Source organism: Pogoniulus pusillus, chromosome 22 (genome assembly GCF_015220805.1).
Source record: "Pogoniulus pusillus isolate bPogPus1 chromosome 22, bPogPus1.pri, whole genome shotgun sequence".
In the NCBI taxonomy this organism is placed as follows: Eukaryota; Metazoa; Chordata; class Aves; order Piciformes; family Lybiidae; genus Pogoniulus; species Pogoniulus pusillus.
Genome location: NC_087285.1, coordinates 1,286,630 through 1,304,465, shown reverse-complemented (window position 1 = coordinate 1,304,465; position 17,836 = coordinate 1,286,630). Strand labels below are relative to the sequence as shown.

General features: G+C 62.1%; 2 protein-coding genes across 3 annotated transcripts in view; one reads left to right on the top strand and one right to left on the bottom strand.

Moving 5' to 3' along the window:
- The window catches only part of ZMAT2 (zinc finger matrin-type 2), a 36,341-nt gene extending 34,078 nt beyond the window's left edge, over positions 1–2,263 (bottom strand). Inside the window, exon 1 of the mRNA XM_064161383.1 lies at positions 2,115–2,263. Within this exon, the coding sequence (XP_064017453.1) occupies positions 2,115–2,132 (18 nt within the window). The 5' untranslated portion in view covers positions 2,133–2,263. The remainder of the gene's footprint in view (positions 1–2,114) is intronic.
- Positions 2,264–2,326: 63 nt separating this feature from the next.
- Positions 2,327–16,828, top strand: LOC135185068 (histidine--tRNA ligase, cytoplasmic-like). Of its 2 annotated transcripts, XM_064161380.1 has the most exons (12): positions 2,328–2,532; positions 2,625–2,744; positions 3,174–3,269; positions 4,680–4,805; positions 6,186–6,293; positions 7,149–7,247; positions 9,864–9,957; positions 10,082–10,209; positions 10,702–10,944; positions 12,179–12,295; positions 12,905–13,051; positions 16,161–16,828. In XM_064161380.1, the coding sequence occupies exons 1-12, from the start codon at positions 2,380–2,382 to the stop codon at positions 16,215–16,217; spliced, it is 1,488 nt and encodes a 495-aa protein (XP_064017450.1). In that variant the 5' UTR covers positions 2,328–2,379; the 3' UTR covers positions 16,218–16,828. The 2 variants fall into 2 exon arrangements, with proteins under 2 accessions (XP_064017451.1, XP_064017450.1); XM_064161381.1 differs by lacking the exon at positions 12,905–13,051 and having other exon boundaries at positions 2,327–2,532.
- The last annotated feature ends 1,008 nt before the right edge of the window (positions 16,829–17,836 follow it).

Below are 17,836 nucleotides of genomic sequence, written 5' to 3'. Positions count from 1 at the left end.
GATCTTCCAGAGCTTTGGCTCTCCTGCACTGCCTCTCACATGTAGGTGGCTGGTAGGAGGCCAGGGAGGAGGCCACTGACCTGCTGCTGCTTCCCTCTCCCTCTGCCCAGGTGGGCAAGAAGGGCAGCAGCAGCCTGGGCTGGAGCAGCAGTGGTGTGGGCAGCAGGAGCAGGGCAGGGATTGTGCCCCTGGGCTAGGCACTGGGGAGGCCACAGCTCAAACCCTGGGTTCAGTTTCGGGCTCCTCACTTCCAGAAGGACACTGAGGAGCTGCAGCAGGTCCAGAGGAGGGCAGCAAAGCTGGGGCAGGGTCTGGAGAACAGGGCTGGGGAGGAGCAGCTGTGGGAGCTGGGCGGGGGTGGTGTGGAGCAGAGGAGGCTGAGGGCAGAGCTCATTGCTCTCTGCAGCTCCCTGAGAGGAGGCTGCAGCCAGGTGGGGGTTGGGCTCTGCTCCCTGGTCTCAGGTAATAGAAGGAGAGGCAATGGCCTGGGATTGTGCCAGGGGAGGGTTAGGTTGGAGAGAAGGAAAAATGCCTTTGGTGCCAGAGTGGTCAGGGGTTGGCACAGGCTGCCCAGGGAGGTGGTGGAGTCCCCATGGCTGGAGGTGTTCCAGAACCCTGTGACCATAGCACTGGGGGCCATGGTTTGGTGCCCACGGTGGGGTTGGGCTGGTGTAGGACTGGATGACCCTGAAGAGCTTTTCCAGCCCAAACTGCTCTGTGAGTCTGTGAATAAAGGCACAGAATCCTTCCCAGTTCATCTCCCAATTTCCTTCACCCATGCACAGAGGAAGGAATTAAACACAACAAGGTCTTGGCTAGACATTATCTGCAGGAACTGCTCTGGTGGAGGCTGAGGTGGCTCCAAGGCCTGAGGTCTTTAGGAACTGCTTTGGGTGACAGAGAGCATTCCCCAAACAGCCACTAACAGTTAACAGCTGAAGGGCCTCTGAGCCTCCTGCTCCCTCTGGAGACAGGCACTGATCTGCCCAGGCTCACCATCCTCTCCAGCCCAGGCTCACCATCAAAGCCCACAGAGTAATACAGGAAGCTCAGGCATGGCTCAGTCACGCAGGAACACAACCACCAGTGGCTGGGCATAACCCACAGCCCCCAGCTCCCCGCCGGGCACACAGCCTGCTCCTGGCCTCGCTCAGCACCCCTCGCTGAGTGGCTTCCAGTTAAGGCAAGATCAGAGAAGAACGCTTAGAACCTGGAGGTGTTTAAAGCAGCCTGGGTCTGCAGTTAGGCTACAGCAACACCATCTGCCTCACCCATCTCATCTCGGCACCTGCAACACCACGAAGAAAGAAAGACTGCACTGCCAGGCTAAACCAACGGCACAACACCAGTGAGGCAGTCCCAGAGCCATCAGCCACGGAGAGAGCAGCTCCTCTCTGCAGGGCAACACGCAGCAGCTCCGGCAGGACACCGGGAAACAGGCAACCCCTTCCCAAAGGGGCTGAGAAGCAACAGGCCAGGACAGTGCGGGGGAAGGGAAGGAGGAAGCTGCCTGCACACAACATCGTCCAGCTCCAGGAGGCTCCTCGCAGGGGCCGGTCCCCACGGGGCGCTCAGGGCGGGTGAGCACCCCAACCCTGGCGCCTGTAACCCGCTGTGGGTGACGCTGCTGCCACAGGGAGGTTGGACTAAATCACCTCCAGAATCCCCTTCCAGCCCCCAGCGCGCAGGGGTGCGGCCAGGCTCGGACCTGCTGCCGCTGCCGGGCTGCAGCAGACTGCCGCGGGAGACGCCCGGGCCCGGGCAGGAAGATCGCGGCGGCTCCGCTCCCGCTCCGGCCCTGAAGGGCTTGCTCTGGGCGCCTCGGATCTCCCACCGCCCACACGCAGCGGGCACAGCAACGTGACAAGCGGGCACGGGGCCTCCCCACGGGCCGCTGACCGGCCCCGGCCCCGCCGCATCCCCTCCCGCGGGCTCCCTCACCCCGCGGCGCGGCCTAGCAACAGGCCCCAAGCGCGGCCCGGCCGCGGCGGAGCCACCTTCCGCCGCCTGCCCCCCCAGAGCGGACCCAGCCACCCCTGCCCTGTCCCCGGCCCAACGCGGAGCCCCCCGAGCGAAAGGGAAGGCGGGGGGCGGGCGCCGCCGCCAGCACCTACCCCGCTGCCCGACGCCATGCTGACGGTGAGAGCCACCCCGCAACGGCAACTGTCGCGCCGCGGCCGCCCGGCCGTAAAGCGAAGCAGCCGCCAGGGCCCGGCCAGTGAGTGGCGCCGCGCCGGGCTAGAGCGCCGCCAGCGCCGGCCAGTGAGTGGCGCCGCGCCGGGCTAGAGCGCCGGCAGTACCAGTGAGCGGCCCCGCGCCGGGCTAGAGCGCCGCTGGCTCAGGCGGGGCGCAGCCGCTTCCGGCTGCCCGGCCTCGGCCATGCTGCCGCTCGCCGCCCGCTGCCTGCGGAGCCTCTCCCTGCCCCGGTCCCCGCACCCGCTCTGCGACCGCGGGCTCCTGTGCCGGCGGGTGCGGGGAGCACCGCGGGGCTCGGCCGCGGGCGGGCGGAGCCTGGTTCTGAAGACCCCCAAGGTAATGGCGGGGAGCGGGGGTCACGGCGGCGGTCACCGGGAGTCCCGCCCGCCCGTCCCCGCCGCTGACGGCCGCTCCGCGTCCCGGTACAGGGCACCCGCGACCATCACCCCGCTCACGTGGTGCTCCGTGACCGGCTTCTCGCCACCGTGATCGCCTGTTTCAAGCGGCATGGGGCGGCCCCCCTCGACACCCCCGTGCTGGAGCTGCGGGTGAGGGGCAGGGCCTGCCCTCCTCCGTGGTGTGGGGGTCGCTCTCCTGAGGGCTGTGGGGCCCCACTCTGCTTCCCCGTGGGGCTGTGGGATTCCGCTCTGCTTCCCCTGGGTGCTGCGGGGGGGTGGGACCCCTCCCCACGGCTCCCCCGCCCGCGTTCTGCTTCCTCATGGGGCCGTGGGCTCCCCTCCCTGCTCCCCTGGGGGGCCGTGGGGGTCCTGCTTTCCTCGAGCCTGGGGGGCTCCCCCTGTGTGGGGCACGGCTGTGTGGGGGAACTGTGGCAGCCCCTCGGGGGTGCCGTTGTGCGGAGGGGGATGGATGGGGACATGGAACTCTCCCCACCCCCATCTCTGCTTGACTCTGGGGGCCTGCACCCCAAGGCCACGCCAGCCCTTGGCCCCCTGCCAGCCTGCACCGCCTCTCTGCAGGAGACCCTGGTCGGGCAGTACGGGGAGGGAGCGAAGCTCATCTACGAGCTGCAGGACCATGGAGGGGAGCTGCTGGCCCTGCGCTACGACCTGACCGTATCCTGCCTGGGGACAGGGACACACCGAGGGCGTGGGGACACACTCAGCTCACTGCCACCTCCACCACGCTGCAGCTGCCTGTGGGTCCCATCTGGGCCATGGTCCCCACCTGAAAGCAGCCCACAGCCTGCTTCAGCGGCAGTGTGACCCTTTCTTCCCTGGGCTGTGCATGTGCGGCAGTGTGCTCCGCGGTGCTGCTTTTACCTCCCGCCGGTTACAGCCTGCGCTCCCCCCCGGTTACAGTCTGCGCTCCCCCCGGTTACAGTCTGCGCTCCCCCCGGTTACAGTCTGCGCTCCCCCGGTTACAGTCTGCACTCCTGCGCTCCCCCCGGTTACAGTCTGCGCTCCCCCCGGTTACAGTCTGCGCTCCCCCCGGTTACAGTCTGCGCTCCCCCCGGTTACAGTCTGCGCTCCTGCGCTCCCCCCGGTTACAGTCTGCGCTCCCCCCGGTTACAGTCTGCGCTCCTGCGCTCCCCCCGGTTACAGTCTGCGCTCCTGCGCTCCCCCCGGTTACAGTCTGCGCTCCCCCCGGTTACAGTCTGCGCTCCCCCCCGGTTACAGTCTGCGCTCCCCCCGGTTACAGCCTGCGCTCCCCCCGGTTACAGTCTGCGCTCCCCCCGGTTACAGTCTGCGCTCCCCCCGGTTACAGTCTGCGCTCCCCCCGGTTACAGTCTGCGCTCCCCCCGGTTACAGTCTGTGCTCCCCCCGGTTACAGTCTGCGCTCCCCCCGGTTACAGCCTGCGCTCCCCCGGTTACAGTCTGCTCTCCCCCCGGTTACAGTCTGCTCTCCTGCGCTCCCCCCGGTTACAGTCTGCTCTCCTGCGCTCCCCCCGGTTACAGTCTGCGCTCCCCCGGTTACAGTCTGCACTCCCCCGGTTACAGTCTGCTCTCCCCCCGGTTACAGTCTGCGCTCCCCCCGGTTACAGTCTGCACTCCCCCGGTTATAGTCTGCTCTCCCCCCGGTTACAGTCTGCTCTCCCCCCGGTTACAGTCTGCACTCCTCTGCTCCCCCATCCTGCTCACCCCTGCTCTCCGGTGCCTCAGTGGCTCTGAGCCAGCCGTTGTGTGTGCTGCAGGGTGTCCGTCCTGGCCTCATCCATCTCCACGTCTCACCACAGAGCTCTCTTCTGTGTGTCTGCCACGCATTGACCCTTCTCTGGTCACACCCTAAGAGGGGGAAACCTCCTCCCCAAGGGCTGTTTGCAGACCTTACACGGGCTCAGGAGGGGATGGAGCTGTCCTGGCTTTGGAGGAGCTCAGCATGGTTCCTTGTGCTCATTATCAGCCAAGGATGAAGCTCTCCCTAGAGATCAGGGGTAAGTGGCAAAGCCAGGGAGGGTTGGTGTGCGTTGAGGTTCAGCTCGGGGGGGGTCTCCACGTTGCCACCCTTAACTCCTCAGCACGCAGGTGCCCTTCGCTCGCTACCTGGCCATGAACAAGGTCACCAACATGAAACGCTACCAGGTGGCCAAGGTCTACAGGAGGGACAACCCTGCCACCACCCGCGGGCGCTACAGGGAGTTCTACCAGTGCGTGAGTGCTGGGGGGGCTGGAGGGGCTGAGGGGTGCCATGGCTCTGCTGCTTGAGCTGTCTTCAGCTGCTGCAAGGCTGTGAAGGGCCTTGTGGAGCTGTGTGGTGGAGGCTGCTGCTCAGCAAGGAAAGGTTTTGTAATGCAGATGTGGGGAACTGACAGGTTTGGAGGTCAGGCAAAGGGAGTTTGATCCTCCACAGGGTGTGCTTAGGTGGCCCAGAAGGGCACCAGCAGCCTGGCCTGGAGCAGCAATGGTGTGGGCAGCAGGAGCAGGGCAGGGATTGTGCCCCTGGGCTGGGCATTGGGAATCAGTTTTGTGCTCCTGACTCCAAGAAGGACATTGAGGGGCTGGAGCAGGTCCAGAGAAGGGTTTGAAAAACAGGACTGGGGAGGAGCAGCTGAGGGAGCTGGGGGGGGGGCTTAGTGTGGAGAAGAGGAAGCTGAGGGCAGCTCCCTGAGTGGAGGCTGCATTGAGGCTGGGGTTGCGCTCCTCTCTAGTAATAAGTCATAGGATAAGAGAAAACGTCCTGAAATTGTGCCAGGGCAGGTTGAGGTTGGACATGAGGAACAATTTCCCTTGAGGGCTGTCAAGCTGTGGACCAGGCTGCCCAGGGCAGGGGTGGAGTCCTCTTCCCTGGAAGGCTGTGAAAGCTGTGGTGCTGAGGCCATGGCTCAGCGGTGCCCTGGCAGTGCTGGGGTAGGGGTTGGACTCAGTAGTCTTAAAGATCTCTTCCAGCCATGGGTTCTGCAGTTCCATACTTAAGCTTTAGGGAGGAGGATGCAACATGCACAGACCTCTCACCCTCAGAGGGCACCATGGGCACCATCCCTGTCCAACTTCAGACTCACTGGTCTGAGGACAGTCTGGCTCCATTTGTCCTCTGATGGAGCTCCAGTAGCCAAATCCGAGCTGTGCTTACTTATGGTTAGTGGTCCAGAACCTTCTCTCAAGCACAGTGTTCCACTGTCTGAGGGCCTGGTCTGTTGACCACAGGGTCCTGCCTTTCCTCTCTGCAGAGGTGTGTGAGACCTGTGCCACACCTGGGCTGTGAGGCCTTCAAAGTTGAGCTTTGAATTTTAATGCAGTCCTGTCACTAGTGGAGAAGTTCAGGGCCAAGTTCTGCACCATGAGGGTGGTGGAGCACTGGAGCAGGTTGCCCACGGAGGTGGTTAAGGCTCCATCCCCAGAGATATTCAGGGTGAGGCTTGGCAGGGCTCTGGGCGACCTGATCTAGGGGAGGATGTCCCTGCTGAGTGCAGAGGGGGTTGGACTGGATGATCTCTGGAGATCCCTTTTGACCTTTATTGGGTTGGATGTCCCTGCCGCAGGCTGAAGCCCCTCAGCTGTGCCAGGAGTCTCTTCTGCTTCTTCTGCCCCCAGGACTTTGACATTGCTGGACAGTTTGACCCAATGATTCCTGATGCTGAGTGCTTGAAGGTCATGCACGAGATCCTGAGTGACCTGCAGCTTGGGGACTTCATCATCAAGGTGATGGTGGTTTCATATTACCAGTTCCAGCCTTAGTTGCCTGGAAGAGGAAGCAAGCTGGTGAAGGGCCTTGAACAGAGGTCTGGTGATGGGCAGCTGAGGAATATCCTGGAGGAGCCTGAGAGGAGACCTCATTGCTCTCTACAGCTCCCTTCAAGGGGGCTGCGGTGAGGTGGGGGTTGGTCTAGTACCAGGACAAGAGGAGGTAGCCCCAGGGTGTGCCAGGGGAGGTTCAGCTTGAACATTGGGAGAGATTCCTTCCCAGCAAGGGTTCTCAGGCCCTAGCACAGGCTGGAAGTGTTTCAAAGCTGCCGGGACGTGGTGTGAGGGACGTGGTGCTGGGAGACGCGGTGCTGAGGGACGTGGTGCTGGGAGACGCGGTGCTGAGGGACGCGGTGCTGAGGGACACAGTGCGGGGGGATGCAGTGTGGGGGGACGCGGTGCTGAGGGACACAGTGCGGAGGGATGTGGTGCAGGGGGACGCGGTGCGGGGGGACGCAGTGCTGAGGGATGCGGTGCTGAGGGATGCAGTGCTGAGGGATGCAGTGCTGAGGGACGCGGTGCGGGGGGACGCGGTGCAGGGGGACGCGGTGCTGAGGGACGCAGTGTGGGGGATGCAGTGTGGAGGGAAGCGGTGCAGTGGCAGTGGCTGAGCAGCAGGGATGGAGCAGCTCTGGCTGATGGTCTCAAAGGCCTCTTCCGACCTCAGCAGTTCGATGGTTCAGTGTTTCCTCTGCACCTTCCCTTCCCGCGGGGTCGAGGTGCTGGTGAAGGGCAGGACACACCAGCAGCAGAGCAGCTGGGGCAGGAGGAAATGCACACCCCTGCAGCCCAGCGCCTCTCTGCCCCCCGCAGGTCAACCACCGGCTGGTTCTCAATGGAGTCTTCGCTGTCTGTGGCATCCCAGAGAGCAAATTCATCACCATGTGCTCCACTGTGGACAAGCTGGACAAGGTCAGGGCAGGAGGTGGCCTCAGTCTGGGGGTGGATGGCTCAGGGCGGGAGGTGGCCTCAGTCTGGGGGTGGACAGCTCAGGCTGGGCAGGGTTGCGGCTGTCCTTGTCAGAGAGAGGCTACAGCAGCCAAGCTGATGGTGTCTGAGAGGGCCTCTGGGGAACTCTCGGGTGCGGTTTGGAACAGGTCCTGCTGTTAGCTGCCAGTGACACAGGCGCCACTGCTGGGGTGGTGACTGCTGTGTGGGCTGTGAGTGTGTGGTGGGCTGGTGGGGACAGCAACTGTGAGAAAGTCCTGCAGCTCCAGATGACCTACCTCACTGCAGCTGGGTGTGATCCTCACTGCAGCTGGGTGTGATCCTCACTGCAGCTGGGTGTGATCCTCACTGCAGCTGGGTGTGATCCTCGCTGCAGCTGGGTGTGTTCCTCACTGCAGCTGGGTGATCCTCACTGCAGCTGGATGTGATCCTCGCTGCAGCTGGGTGTGATCCTCGCTGCAGCTGGGTGTGATCCTCACTGCAGCTGGATGTGATCCTCGCTGCAGCTGGATGTGATCCTCGCTGCAGCTGGGTGTGATCCTCACTGCAGCTGGGTGTGATCCTCACTGCAGCTGGATGTGATCCTCGCTGCAGCTGGGTGTGATCCTCGCTGCAGCTGGGTGTGATCCTCACTGCGGCTGGGAGTGATCCTCGCTGCGGCTGGGTGTGATCCTCGCTGCGGCTGGGTGTGATCCACACTGCAGCTGGGTGTGATCCTCGCTGCAGCTGGGTGTGATCCTCGCTGCGGCTGGATGTGATCCTCACTGCAGCTGGGTGTGATCCTCGCTGCAGCTGGGTGTGATCCTCGCTGCAGCTGGGTGTGATCCTCACTGCGGCTGGGTGTGATCCTCGCTGCGGCTGGGTGTGATCCTCACTGCGGCTGGGTGTGATCCACACTGCAGCTGGGTGTGATCCACACTGCAGCTGGGTGTGATCCTCGCTGCAGCTGGATGTGATCCTCACTGCGGCTGGGTGTGATCCTCGCTGCAGCTGGGTGTGATCCTCGCTGCGGCTGGATGTGATCCTCACTGCAGCTGGATGCGATCCTCGCTGCAGCTGGGTGTGATCCTCGCTGCAGCTGGGTGTGATCCACACTGCAGCTGGGTGTGATCCTCGCTGCGGCTGGATGTGATCCTCACGGCAGCTGGGTGTGATCCTCGCTGCAGCTGGGTGTGATCCTCGCTGCAGCTGGGTGTGATCCTCGCTGCGGCTGGATGTGATCCTCACTGCAGCTGGGTGTGATCCACACTGCAGCTGGGTGTGATCCTCGCTGCGGCTGGGTGTGATCCTCACTGCAGCTGGGTGTGATCCACACTGCAGCTGGGTGTGATCCACACTGCAGCTGGGTGTGATCCTCGCTGCAGCTGGATGTGATCCTCACTGCGGCTGGGTGTGATCCTCGCTGCAGCTGGGTGTGATCCTCACTGCAGCTGGATGCGATCCTCGCTGTGGCTGGATGCGATCCTCACTGCAGCTGGGTGTGATCCACACTGCAGCTGGGTGTGATCCACACTGCAGCTGGGTGTGATCCACACTGCAGCTGGGTGTGATCCACACTGCAGCTGGGTGTGATCCTCGCTGCAGCTGGATGTGATCCTCACTGCAGCTGGGTGTGATCCTCGCTGCGGCTGGATGTGATCCTCGCTGCGGCTGGATGCGATCCTCACTGCAACTGGGTGTGATCCACACTGCAGCTGGGTGTGATCCACACTGCAGCTGGGTGTGATCCTCGCTGCAGCTGGGTGTGATCCTCGCTGCGGCTGGATGTGATCCTCACTGCAGCTGGGTGTGATCCACACTGCAGCTGGGTGTGATCCTCGCTGCAGCTGGGTGTGATCCACACTGCAGCTGGGTGTGATCCTCACTGCAGCTGGATGTGATCCTCACTGCAGCTGGGTGTGATCCTCGCTGCAGCTGGATGGAATCCTCGCTGCAGCTGGGTGTGATCCTCGCTGCAGCTGGGTGTGATCCTCGCTGCGGCTGGATGTGATCCTCACTGCAGCTGGGTGTGATCCTCGCTGCAGCTTGATGCGATCCTCACTGCAGCTGGATGTGATCCTCACTGCAGCTGGGTGTGATCCTCGCTGCTGCTCTTCCCCCTTGGGGCAGAGGGGCAGCTGCAGCCTGCTGTGGTTCTGCACCACCTGGGCCACCTCCTCACGCCTCTGCAGGTGGCAGGCAGGAGCAGCTCTCTCCCCTGGCTGCTGCCGGTGGCCAAGGAGCTAAGCAGGCCCAGCACAGCTGCAGGACACCTCCCCGGGTCGATGCCCTCCCAGCACTGCTCTTGCACTCAGAGCAGCAACAGGACACAGAGCATTTCTCCCGGGGCTCTGCTGAGGGCTGGGCATGCAAACAGAGTGGGCAGAGGTCGAGGGCTGAGGTGTGCCCCCAGGACCATGCTGTGGGGCTGCTGCTTCTCCCCCACACTTCATCCTGCTGGCACCGAGGGGGTTCAGCCACGCCAAGGCCTGCTGAGGGCAGAAGGAGTCTGTTCAGCTGCACCGGGCAGGGCCTCCAGAGAGCTGTGCCAGGGGAGAGCTCGTCCGTGGCACAGAGTCTGATGTGGCTGTGCCCTGGCAGATGGCATGGGAGGAGGTGAGGAGTGAGATGGTGGCAGAGAAGGAGCTGTGCCCCGAGGCCGCCGACCGCATCGGGGACTACGTCCGGCTGCAGGGTGAGTGCTGTGCCCCCGCCCTGGCCCTGGCCCGCCCCGAGCTGGAGCCGGAGCAGCCGCAGGGGATGTGCCCAGGCCTGCCCTTGTGGCCGCCGCAGCCCTGAGCCACGGCTCCTGCCCGCAGGTGGCCTGGAGCTGATCGAGCAGCTCCTGCAGGACCCGGAGCTGTCCCAGAACAAGCAGGCCAAGGAGGGGCTGGGGGACATGAAGCTGCTCTTCGAGTACCTGACCCTGTTCGGCATCACAGGCAAGGTGAGGAGCCGCAGGGGCGGGGGGGCACTGCCCTGGCGGGCAGGTGGGTACATGGGCAGCCCTCGTGGGTAGGTGGATGGGCAGCCCTGGTGGGTAGGTGGGCAGCCCTGGAGGCAAGTGGGTACATGGGCAGCCCTGGTGGGTAGGTAGGTGAGTGGGTGGGCAGCCCTGGCAGGTAGGTAGGTGGGTGGGCAGCCCTAGTGGGCAGGTGGGCAGTTGGGCAGCCCTGGGGGCAGGTGGGCAGGTGAGTGGGCAGCCCTGGCAGGTAGGTAGGTGGGTGGTTGGGCAGCCCTGGGGGCAGGTGGGCAGGTGGGTGGGCAGCCCTGGCAGGTAGGTGGGTGAGTGGGCAGCCCTGGCAGGTAGGTGGGTGGGTGGTTGGGCAGCCCTGGCAGGTAGGTGGGTGGGTGGGCAGCCCTGGCAGGTAGGTGAGTGGGTGGTTGGGCAGCCCTGCCGAGCCCCCCCTGGTGCTGGAGCCGCCCTCGTGTCCCGCAGGTCCGCTTCGACCTGAGCCTGGCGCGGGGCCTGGACTACTACACAGGGGTGATCTACGAGGCTGTGCTGCTGCAGCAGGAGAGGCAGCCCGGGGAGGAGCCCCTGGGCGTGGGCAGCGTGGCTGGCGGCGGGCGCTACGATGGGCTGGTGGGCATGTTCGACCCCAAGGGCCGCAGGGTGCCCTGCGTGGGGGTCAGCATCGGCATCGAGCGCATCTTCTCCATCCTGGAGCAGAGGCTGGAGGTGGGTGCTGGGGGCACAGGGCTGCAGGGAGCCAGCTGGCACTCCTGCAGAGCTCTGCATCTCCAGGGGGTGCAGCAAAAGGAGGGTCTGGGGGCAGAGGGTTGTCTTCTGTCATGTCTCGGTGCCTGTGCACACAGACAGGAGCCTCTGCTGCAGGCATGGGCAGCTGAGGGCAGCATTTGGTAGCAAACCCCAAGGAAGCCTTGGAGATGTGCCCTGAGATGGGAGCCTGACCCTGAACTTGCTGCCCGCTTGCTGTGCTCTTGTCTCTTGCCTCTGAAGTTTTCTGTCCTGGGGCCTGTGGGCTGCTGCGTTTGGTGCCAGCTTTGGCACTGGCTTTGTGATGAGCACCCTGGGAAAGCCCATGAGGGAGTTCATAACATCCTGCAGCCCCTGCGTGCTGGGGTTGAGGGCACCTCTAGGCACCATCCAGTCCAACCTCCCTGCTCCAGCAGGACACCCACAGCAGCTTGCCCAAGGTCACAATGCCCAGGGGGGTTTGGAAGCTCTCCACAGGAGACTCCACAACCTCTCTGGGCAGCCTGCTCCAGGCCTCCAGCACCCTCACACCAAACAAGTTTCTTCTCCTGTTCAGATGGAACCTCCTGGGTGCCAGCTTGTGCCAACTGCCTCTGGGTGCCACTGACAAGAGTCTGGCCCCAACCTCCTGCCCCCTACATTGCTCAGCTCCCCTCTGGGGCGGCTCTTCTGCAGGCTCTCAGCCCCAGAGCTCTCAGCCTTTGCCCCTCAGCAGCCTTGGAGCCTCCATGGGACTTTCTTCAGCAGTTCTGCCTCTGCAGCTGGGGAGCCCAGACCTGGACCCAGTACTGCAGCTGTGGCCTTACCAGGGCAGAGTAGACAGGGAGGAGAAATTCATCTGTTTAATTCTGAGCCTGTGATTCACAGCATGAGGCTGGGGCAGTGTGTTTGGGGCTGGAGAACCAAAGAGGTGTGGGAAAAGCTGTCCAGGACCCATCCAGGAGGGGTCCAAGGTTCCGCAGGAGCAGCAGCACCATTCGGTGCTGTCACAGCTCAGACTGTGTGGGGCTTGTGTCCAGGCTGTGTCCCCTCTGCACTTCCTTTGTTTCTGGGTGATGCTCAGTGTGTGGTGCTGAGTAGCTTTCAAGTGGGCTGGGTTTGGGAGCTGTGTGAAGGTCTGAAGGTCCTTCAGAGCTGAGCTTTGCTTGGGAGCTGCAGCTTGCCTCAGAGCCCAGGAGTGTGTCTGTCCCTGCAGGCTTCTGGTGAGAAGATTCGGGCGACTGAGACCCAGGTGCTGGTGGCTACACCTCACAGACACCTGCTGCCTGCCAGGCTGAAGCTCATCTCTGAGCTGTGGGATGCAGGGATCAAGGTAAAGGAAGGGCTTGGCCTTGGCTGTGCTGTGGGTGAGAGTGGCACAGCCTGGAGGGACATGAAGGGGCTGGGCAGAAGCCCCTGGAGCAGCTCTGCTGTGAGGACAGGCTGAGGGAGCTGGGGGTGCTCGGTCTGGAGAAGGCTCCAGGGGGACCTTGCAGCTGCCTGACAGTACCTGAAGGGATCCTCCAGGAAGGCTGCAGAGGGACTTCTCATGAGGGTGTCTAGAGACAGAGCAATGGGGAATGGTTTGAAGCTGAGGAAGAGCAGGGTTAGGCTGGAGCTGAGGAAGAAGTTCTGCAGTATGAGGGTGGTGAGAGTCTGGAACAGGCTGCCCAGGGAAGCTGTGGATGCCTCTTCTCTGGAGGTGCTGAAGGCCAGGCTGGATGAGGCCTTGAGCAACCAAGGCATCCCTGCCCGTGGTGGGGAGGTTGGAGCAGATGATCTCTGAGGTCCCTTCGAACCTGAGCCATTCTGTGAAGCACATCAAGACCTGCTCCATGACTTGTGGCCTCTTCAAGATCAGGACCTGCCTGAGATCTCAGGGGCAGAAAAGGAGGAGAACTGAGAGCTCTGCAATGACTCAGCCTTTGTCACTCCCTGTCAGGCCGAGATGCTGTACAAGAAGGACCCCAAGCTGCTGAAGCAGCTGCAGTACTGTGAGGACTCAGGCATCCCCCTGGCTGCCATTGTAGGAGAGCAGGAGCTGGCAGGTGGAGTTGTCAAGCTGCGAGACGTCAGGACGAGAGCAGAGGTGAGGATGGGCACTACAGCGGGCGTGGGGGCTGCTGCCAAGGCCTGGAGGTGGCTGGAAGGCTCTGGGTGATGTTGTTATTTTAGGGGGGGGGCTGTAGTGCATCACAGCGTGGGAGAGGCTGGAAGGGACCTGCAGAGATCATCCAGTCCCCAGAGCAGGGGCACCCAGGGCAGGGCACACAGGAATGCATCCAGGTGGGTCTCAAAGTCTCCAGAGGAGGAGATTCCACAACCTCTCTGGGCAGCCTGCTCCAGGCCTCCAGCACCCTCACACCAGAGAATTTTCTCCTCATGCTGAGGTGGAACCTTCTGCGTTCCAGCTTGTACCTGCTGTTCCTTGACTTGGCACCACCAAACAGAGCCTGGCACCTCCAGCCTGGCACCTTCATTCTGACACCCACCCCTCATATCAGCCTTCTCTCCAGGCTTAACAGCCCCATCAGCCTTTCCTCATCACACACATGTCCCAGTCCCTTCATCATCCTCACAGCCTCCATTGGACTCTCTCCAGCAGATCCCTGCCCCTCTTCCACTGGAGAGCCTGGAACTAGACACAACATTCCAGATGTGGCCTAACTAGGGCTGACTAGGGGGGGAGGAGAAGCTCCTTTGAACTGCTGGCCACACTCTTCTGAATATACCCAAGCAGGCAGGCAGAGAGGGCCCTGGGGGTGCTGGCAGAGAGGAGCTGCAGAGGAGGCAGCAGTGTGCCCAGGTGGGCAGCAGAGCCAGTGGCATCCTGGGCTGGCTCAGGAGCAGTGTGGGCAGCAGGACAAGGGAGGGTCTTGTGCCCCTGTGCTCAGCACTGCTCAGGCCACCCCTGAGTGCTGTGTCCAGTTCTGGGCTCCTCAATTCAAGAGAGATGCTGAGGTGCTGGAAGGTGTTTGGAGAAGGGCAGCAAGGCTGGGGAGGGGCCTGGAGCACAGCCCTGTGAGGAGAGGCTGAGGGAGCTGGGGGGGTGCAGCCTGCAGCAGAGGAGGCTCAGGGCAGAGCTGATTGCTGCCTGCAGCTGCCTGCAGGGAGGCTGTAGCCAGGTGGGGTTGGGCTCTGCTGCCAGGCAGCCAGGGACAGAACAATGGGACACAGCCTCAAGCTGTGCCAGGGCAGTTGTGGGCTGGCTGTGAGGAGGAAGCTCCTGGCAGAGAGAGTGATTGGCACTGGAATGAGCTGCCCAGGGAGGTGGTGGAGTGGCCGTGGCTGGAGGGGTTGGAGCCAAGGCTGGCTGGGCACTGAGTGCCATGGGCTGGTTGGTTGGGCAGGGCTGGGTGCTAGGCTGGGCTGGGGGAGCTTGGAGCTCTCTGCCAGCCTGCCTGGTTCTGATTCTATGAAGTGTACCATTGGTGCTCTGGGCCACCAGGGCACTTTGCTGTCCCATGTCCACCAGGACTCCAAGGTCCTTCTCTGTGGAGCTGCTCTGCAGCAGCTGGTGAGGGATCACCACCCTTGGATCCAGCAGCGTCTCGCAGGGTCAGTCCAAATCTTTGGGGGTCCCAACGTTGTTGTCCCTTTCTGCACCTGATGGCATCCCCAATTTCCATAGGAGGTGTAGAGAGGAGGAGCTAATTTGCATCCCCTCCTCCCTGTGCTGTGTCTGCTCCAGGCCTCTCCTTGGCACAGCTGCAGTGGCACTGTCCTGCCTGCACAGAACTGATCTCTTCCTGTTGCTGATGCACCTGCAAGGAGCAGGTCTGGCCTGGAGCCAGAAGGGAGGAAGCCAGGGCCAAGAGAGGACAATTACAGAAGCACAGAATGGTTTAGTTTGGAAGGGACCTCAAAGCTTATCCAGTTCCAACCCCCTGCCATAGGCAGGGACACCTCTCACTAGAACAGGGCACTCAAGGCCTCATCCAACCTGGTCCTGAACACCTCCAGGGAGGTTGTGGAGCACAGAAGCACCCAATGTGATCAAAGATCCCATTCTGTGATTCTGTGCTCGACAGCCTCCCTGGGCAGCCTGTGCCAGTGTCTCACCACCCTCACTGGCAAGAACTTCTTCCACATATCCTGTTCAGTCTCCCCTCTGCCAGTCCAAACCCATTCCTCCTCCTCCTCTCATTCCCAGACCTTGTCAATAGTCTCTCCCCAGCCCTCCTGGAGCCCCCTTCAGATCCTGCAAGGCCACTCCAAGGTCTCCTCCAAGCCTTCTCCTCTCCAGGCTGCACAGCTCCAACTCTCTCAGCCTGTGCTCACAGCAGAGCTGCTGCAGCCCTCTCAGCATCTTGGTGGCCTCCTCTGCACTGCCTCCAACACTTCCATGTCCTGCTTGTGCTGGGGGCTGCAGAACTGCCCCCAGGACTGCAGGTGGGGTGTGAGGAGAGCAGAGCCAAGGGGCAGAATCCCCTCCCTTGCCCTGCTGCCCACACTGCTCTGGCTGCACCCAGCACAGGGTTGTGTCTGGGCTGCACTCACACTGCAGGCTCCTCTTGAGCTTTTCACCACCCCAGAGCCCCAGGTCCTGTTCCTCAGGGCTGCTCTCAGCCATTCCCCACCCAGCCTGGAGCTCTGCTTGGAATTGCACCCACCCAGGTGTAGAACCTTACACTTGGCCCTGTTGAATGCCATGAGGTTGGCCTGGGCACAGCTCTGCAGCCTGTCCAGGTCCCTCTGGATGCATCCCTGCCCTCTAGCAAGCCAACTGTGCCACACAGCTTGGTGCCAGCTGCACACTTGCTGAGGCTGCACTGACACAGCTGTCAAACAGCACTGGTGCAGCACTGACCCCTGAGGGAGCCACTTGGCACTGGTCTGCAGGTGGCCATTGTGCCCTTGATCACCACTCTCTGCCTGCCCCCATCCAGCCAACTCCTTACCCAGCAGTGCTGTGCCCATCCAGGCTGTGTGTTTCCAGCTGGGTGACCAGGATGCCCTGTGGGACAGAGCCAAATGCCTTGCTCAGGTCCAGGCAGATGCTGTCAGTTGCCCTTCCCTCGTGCCCTGTTGCTGTGACTTCATCATAAAAAGCCACTATATTTGTCAGGCCTGATTTGGGGTCACCAAGCACTGTTGAGCACTGCTGAGCACCACACAAAGTCTGAGGGATTCTTAATGCCAGTCACAGGCTCCTTAGGGTTCCAGTGCTGCCACCTCTCTCTCTGCTTGCTTTGTAGGTTGACATCCCAAGAGAAAAGCTTGTGGATGAGATCAGAAGAAGGCTGCAGCCCTAGGACTGCCCTGGCCAGAGCTGCTTGGCTGAGCTGCTGTCCAAGTGGGACCCTCCAGCACCCTTAGCCATGCACCTACCACTGAGGTCTGGTCGCCATCCACTCATCTGCCTGGGCTGAGGCAGTGCCAGCAGGGGACATCTGCTCAGGAAGGAGCAAGTGGGTTGAAGAAGTCACCAGGGTAACCTGGTTACCTTGCTCTGGAGGTTGGGTCAAGCTTGTGGATTGCTGATCTTGCAGTTCCTGTACCTCTGCAGCCATCTCCATGCACTGCAGGAGGTGGTGGTGGCACTGGCAGGGATGGAGACAGTGCAGCTGAAGCAGGAGCAGCCTGAGCTCCAGGCTGTCAGGGGGGAATCTGGGGGGTGTTAGGTGCCTGCAGGCTGAGGACAAAGGCCACCTCCACTCCTCCAAGGGCTGCAGCCTGTAGCCAGGCTCTGAGGTTGAGTTTGGGGCCAAATGCTGTCTGAGGAACCTGGGCTGTGGCAGTGGCCTGTGAGGAACAGGGACCTGCTTGAGGAGGGGCAGGACACAGGGGCAGGCTGTAGCAGGGCTGAGTGTGAAGAACTCTGTATTTTTGTAGATTAAAAACCTCCAAAGCACACACACACAAATGCCCTGGGACCTTCACCTGAGCACTGTGGCACCAGTTCCTCTGAGGGGACAACTGAGCTGGGCAGAGACAGGTTGAGGCTGAAGGAGGTTCAGTCATGGTAAGGAACTCAGTCATAGAAGGGCTTGGGTTGAAAGGGACCTTTAAGATCAGGGGCAGGGACACCTCCCACCAGCACAGGGTGCTCAGGGTCTCATCCAGCCTGGCCTTGAGCACCTGCAGGGAGGTTGGGAAGCACAGGACATGATCTTTGACCACATTCTGTGCTCCACAACCTCTCTGGGCAACCTGTGCCAGTCTCTCCCACTCTCAACAATTTCTTCCTTCTTTCCACTCTCAATCTCCCCTTTCCCAGCTCAAAGCCATTGTCCTTTGTCCTGGCATTCCAAAGCCTTGTCCCAGGTCCCTCCCCAGCTCTCCTGCAGCCCTTTCAGGTACAGGAAGGCTGCTCTGAGATCTAACTCTGCCCTGCTCCACTTTCAAACCATTGCTCCTTGTCCTATCGCTCCAAGCCCCTCTGAACAGTCCCTCCCCAGCCTGCCTGTAGATTTCCTTCATATATTGAAACACAACCCTGGAGGGCTCCAGGCTCAACAGCAGCAACTCTGCCAGCGTGGCCACACAGCCCTCATCACCTTGGCAGCCTCCTCTGGAGCCTCTCCAGCAGCTCCAGGTCCTTGTGCTGAGGACACCAGAGCTGGAGGCAGTGCTGCAGGTGAGGGCAGAGCAGAACAAGGGAGGGGCAGAATCCCCTCCCTGTGCTGCTGGCCACACATCTTCTGATGCAGACCTGTGGCTCTGGGCTGCCAGCGACCGGTGCTGGCTCCTGGGGAGTTTGTCACCAGCTGACACCCCCCACGTCCTCCTCAAGCCTCCTCTCACTCCACTCCTCACAGCCTGGATTTGTGCTTGGCAGTGCCCGACACAGATCCAGGACCTCATCCGTGGCCTCGTTGGACTTCCTGAGGTTTCTCTTGTGCCCACGCCTCAAGCCTGTGCGAAATGTTAA

Coding starts and splice junctions, on each gene's coding strand:
- LOC135185068 (XM_064161380.1), top strand. CDS start 2,380: ATGCTGCCGCTCGCCGCCCGCTGCCTGCGGAGCCTCTCCCTGCCCCGG. Junction 9,958..10,081: donor GGACTACGTCCGGCTGCAGG/GTGAGTGCTGTG, acceptor TCCTGCCCGCAG/GTGGCCTGGAGCTGATCGAG. Junction 10,210..10,701: donor TGTTCGGCATCACAGGCAAG/GTGAGGAGCCGC, acceptor CGTGTCCCGCAG/GTCCGCTTCGACCTGAGCCT.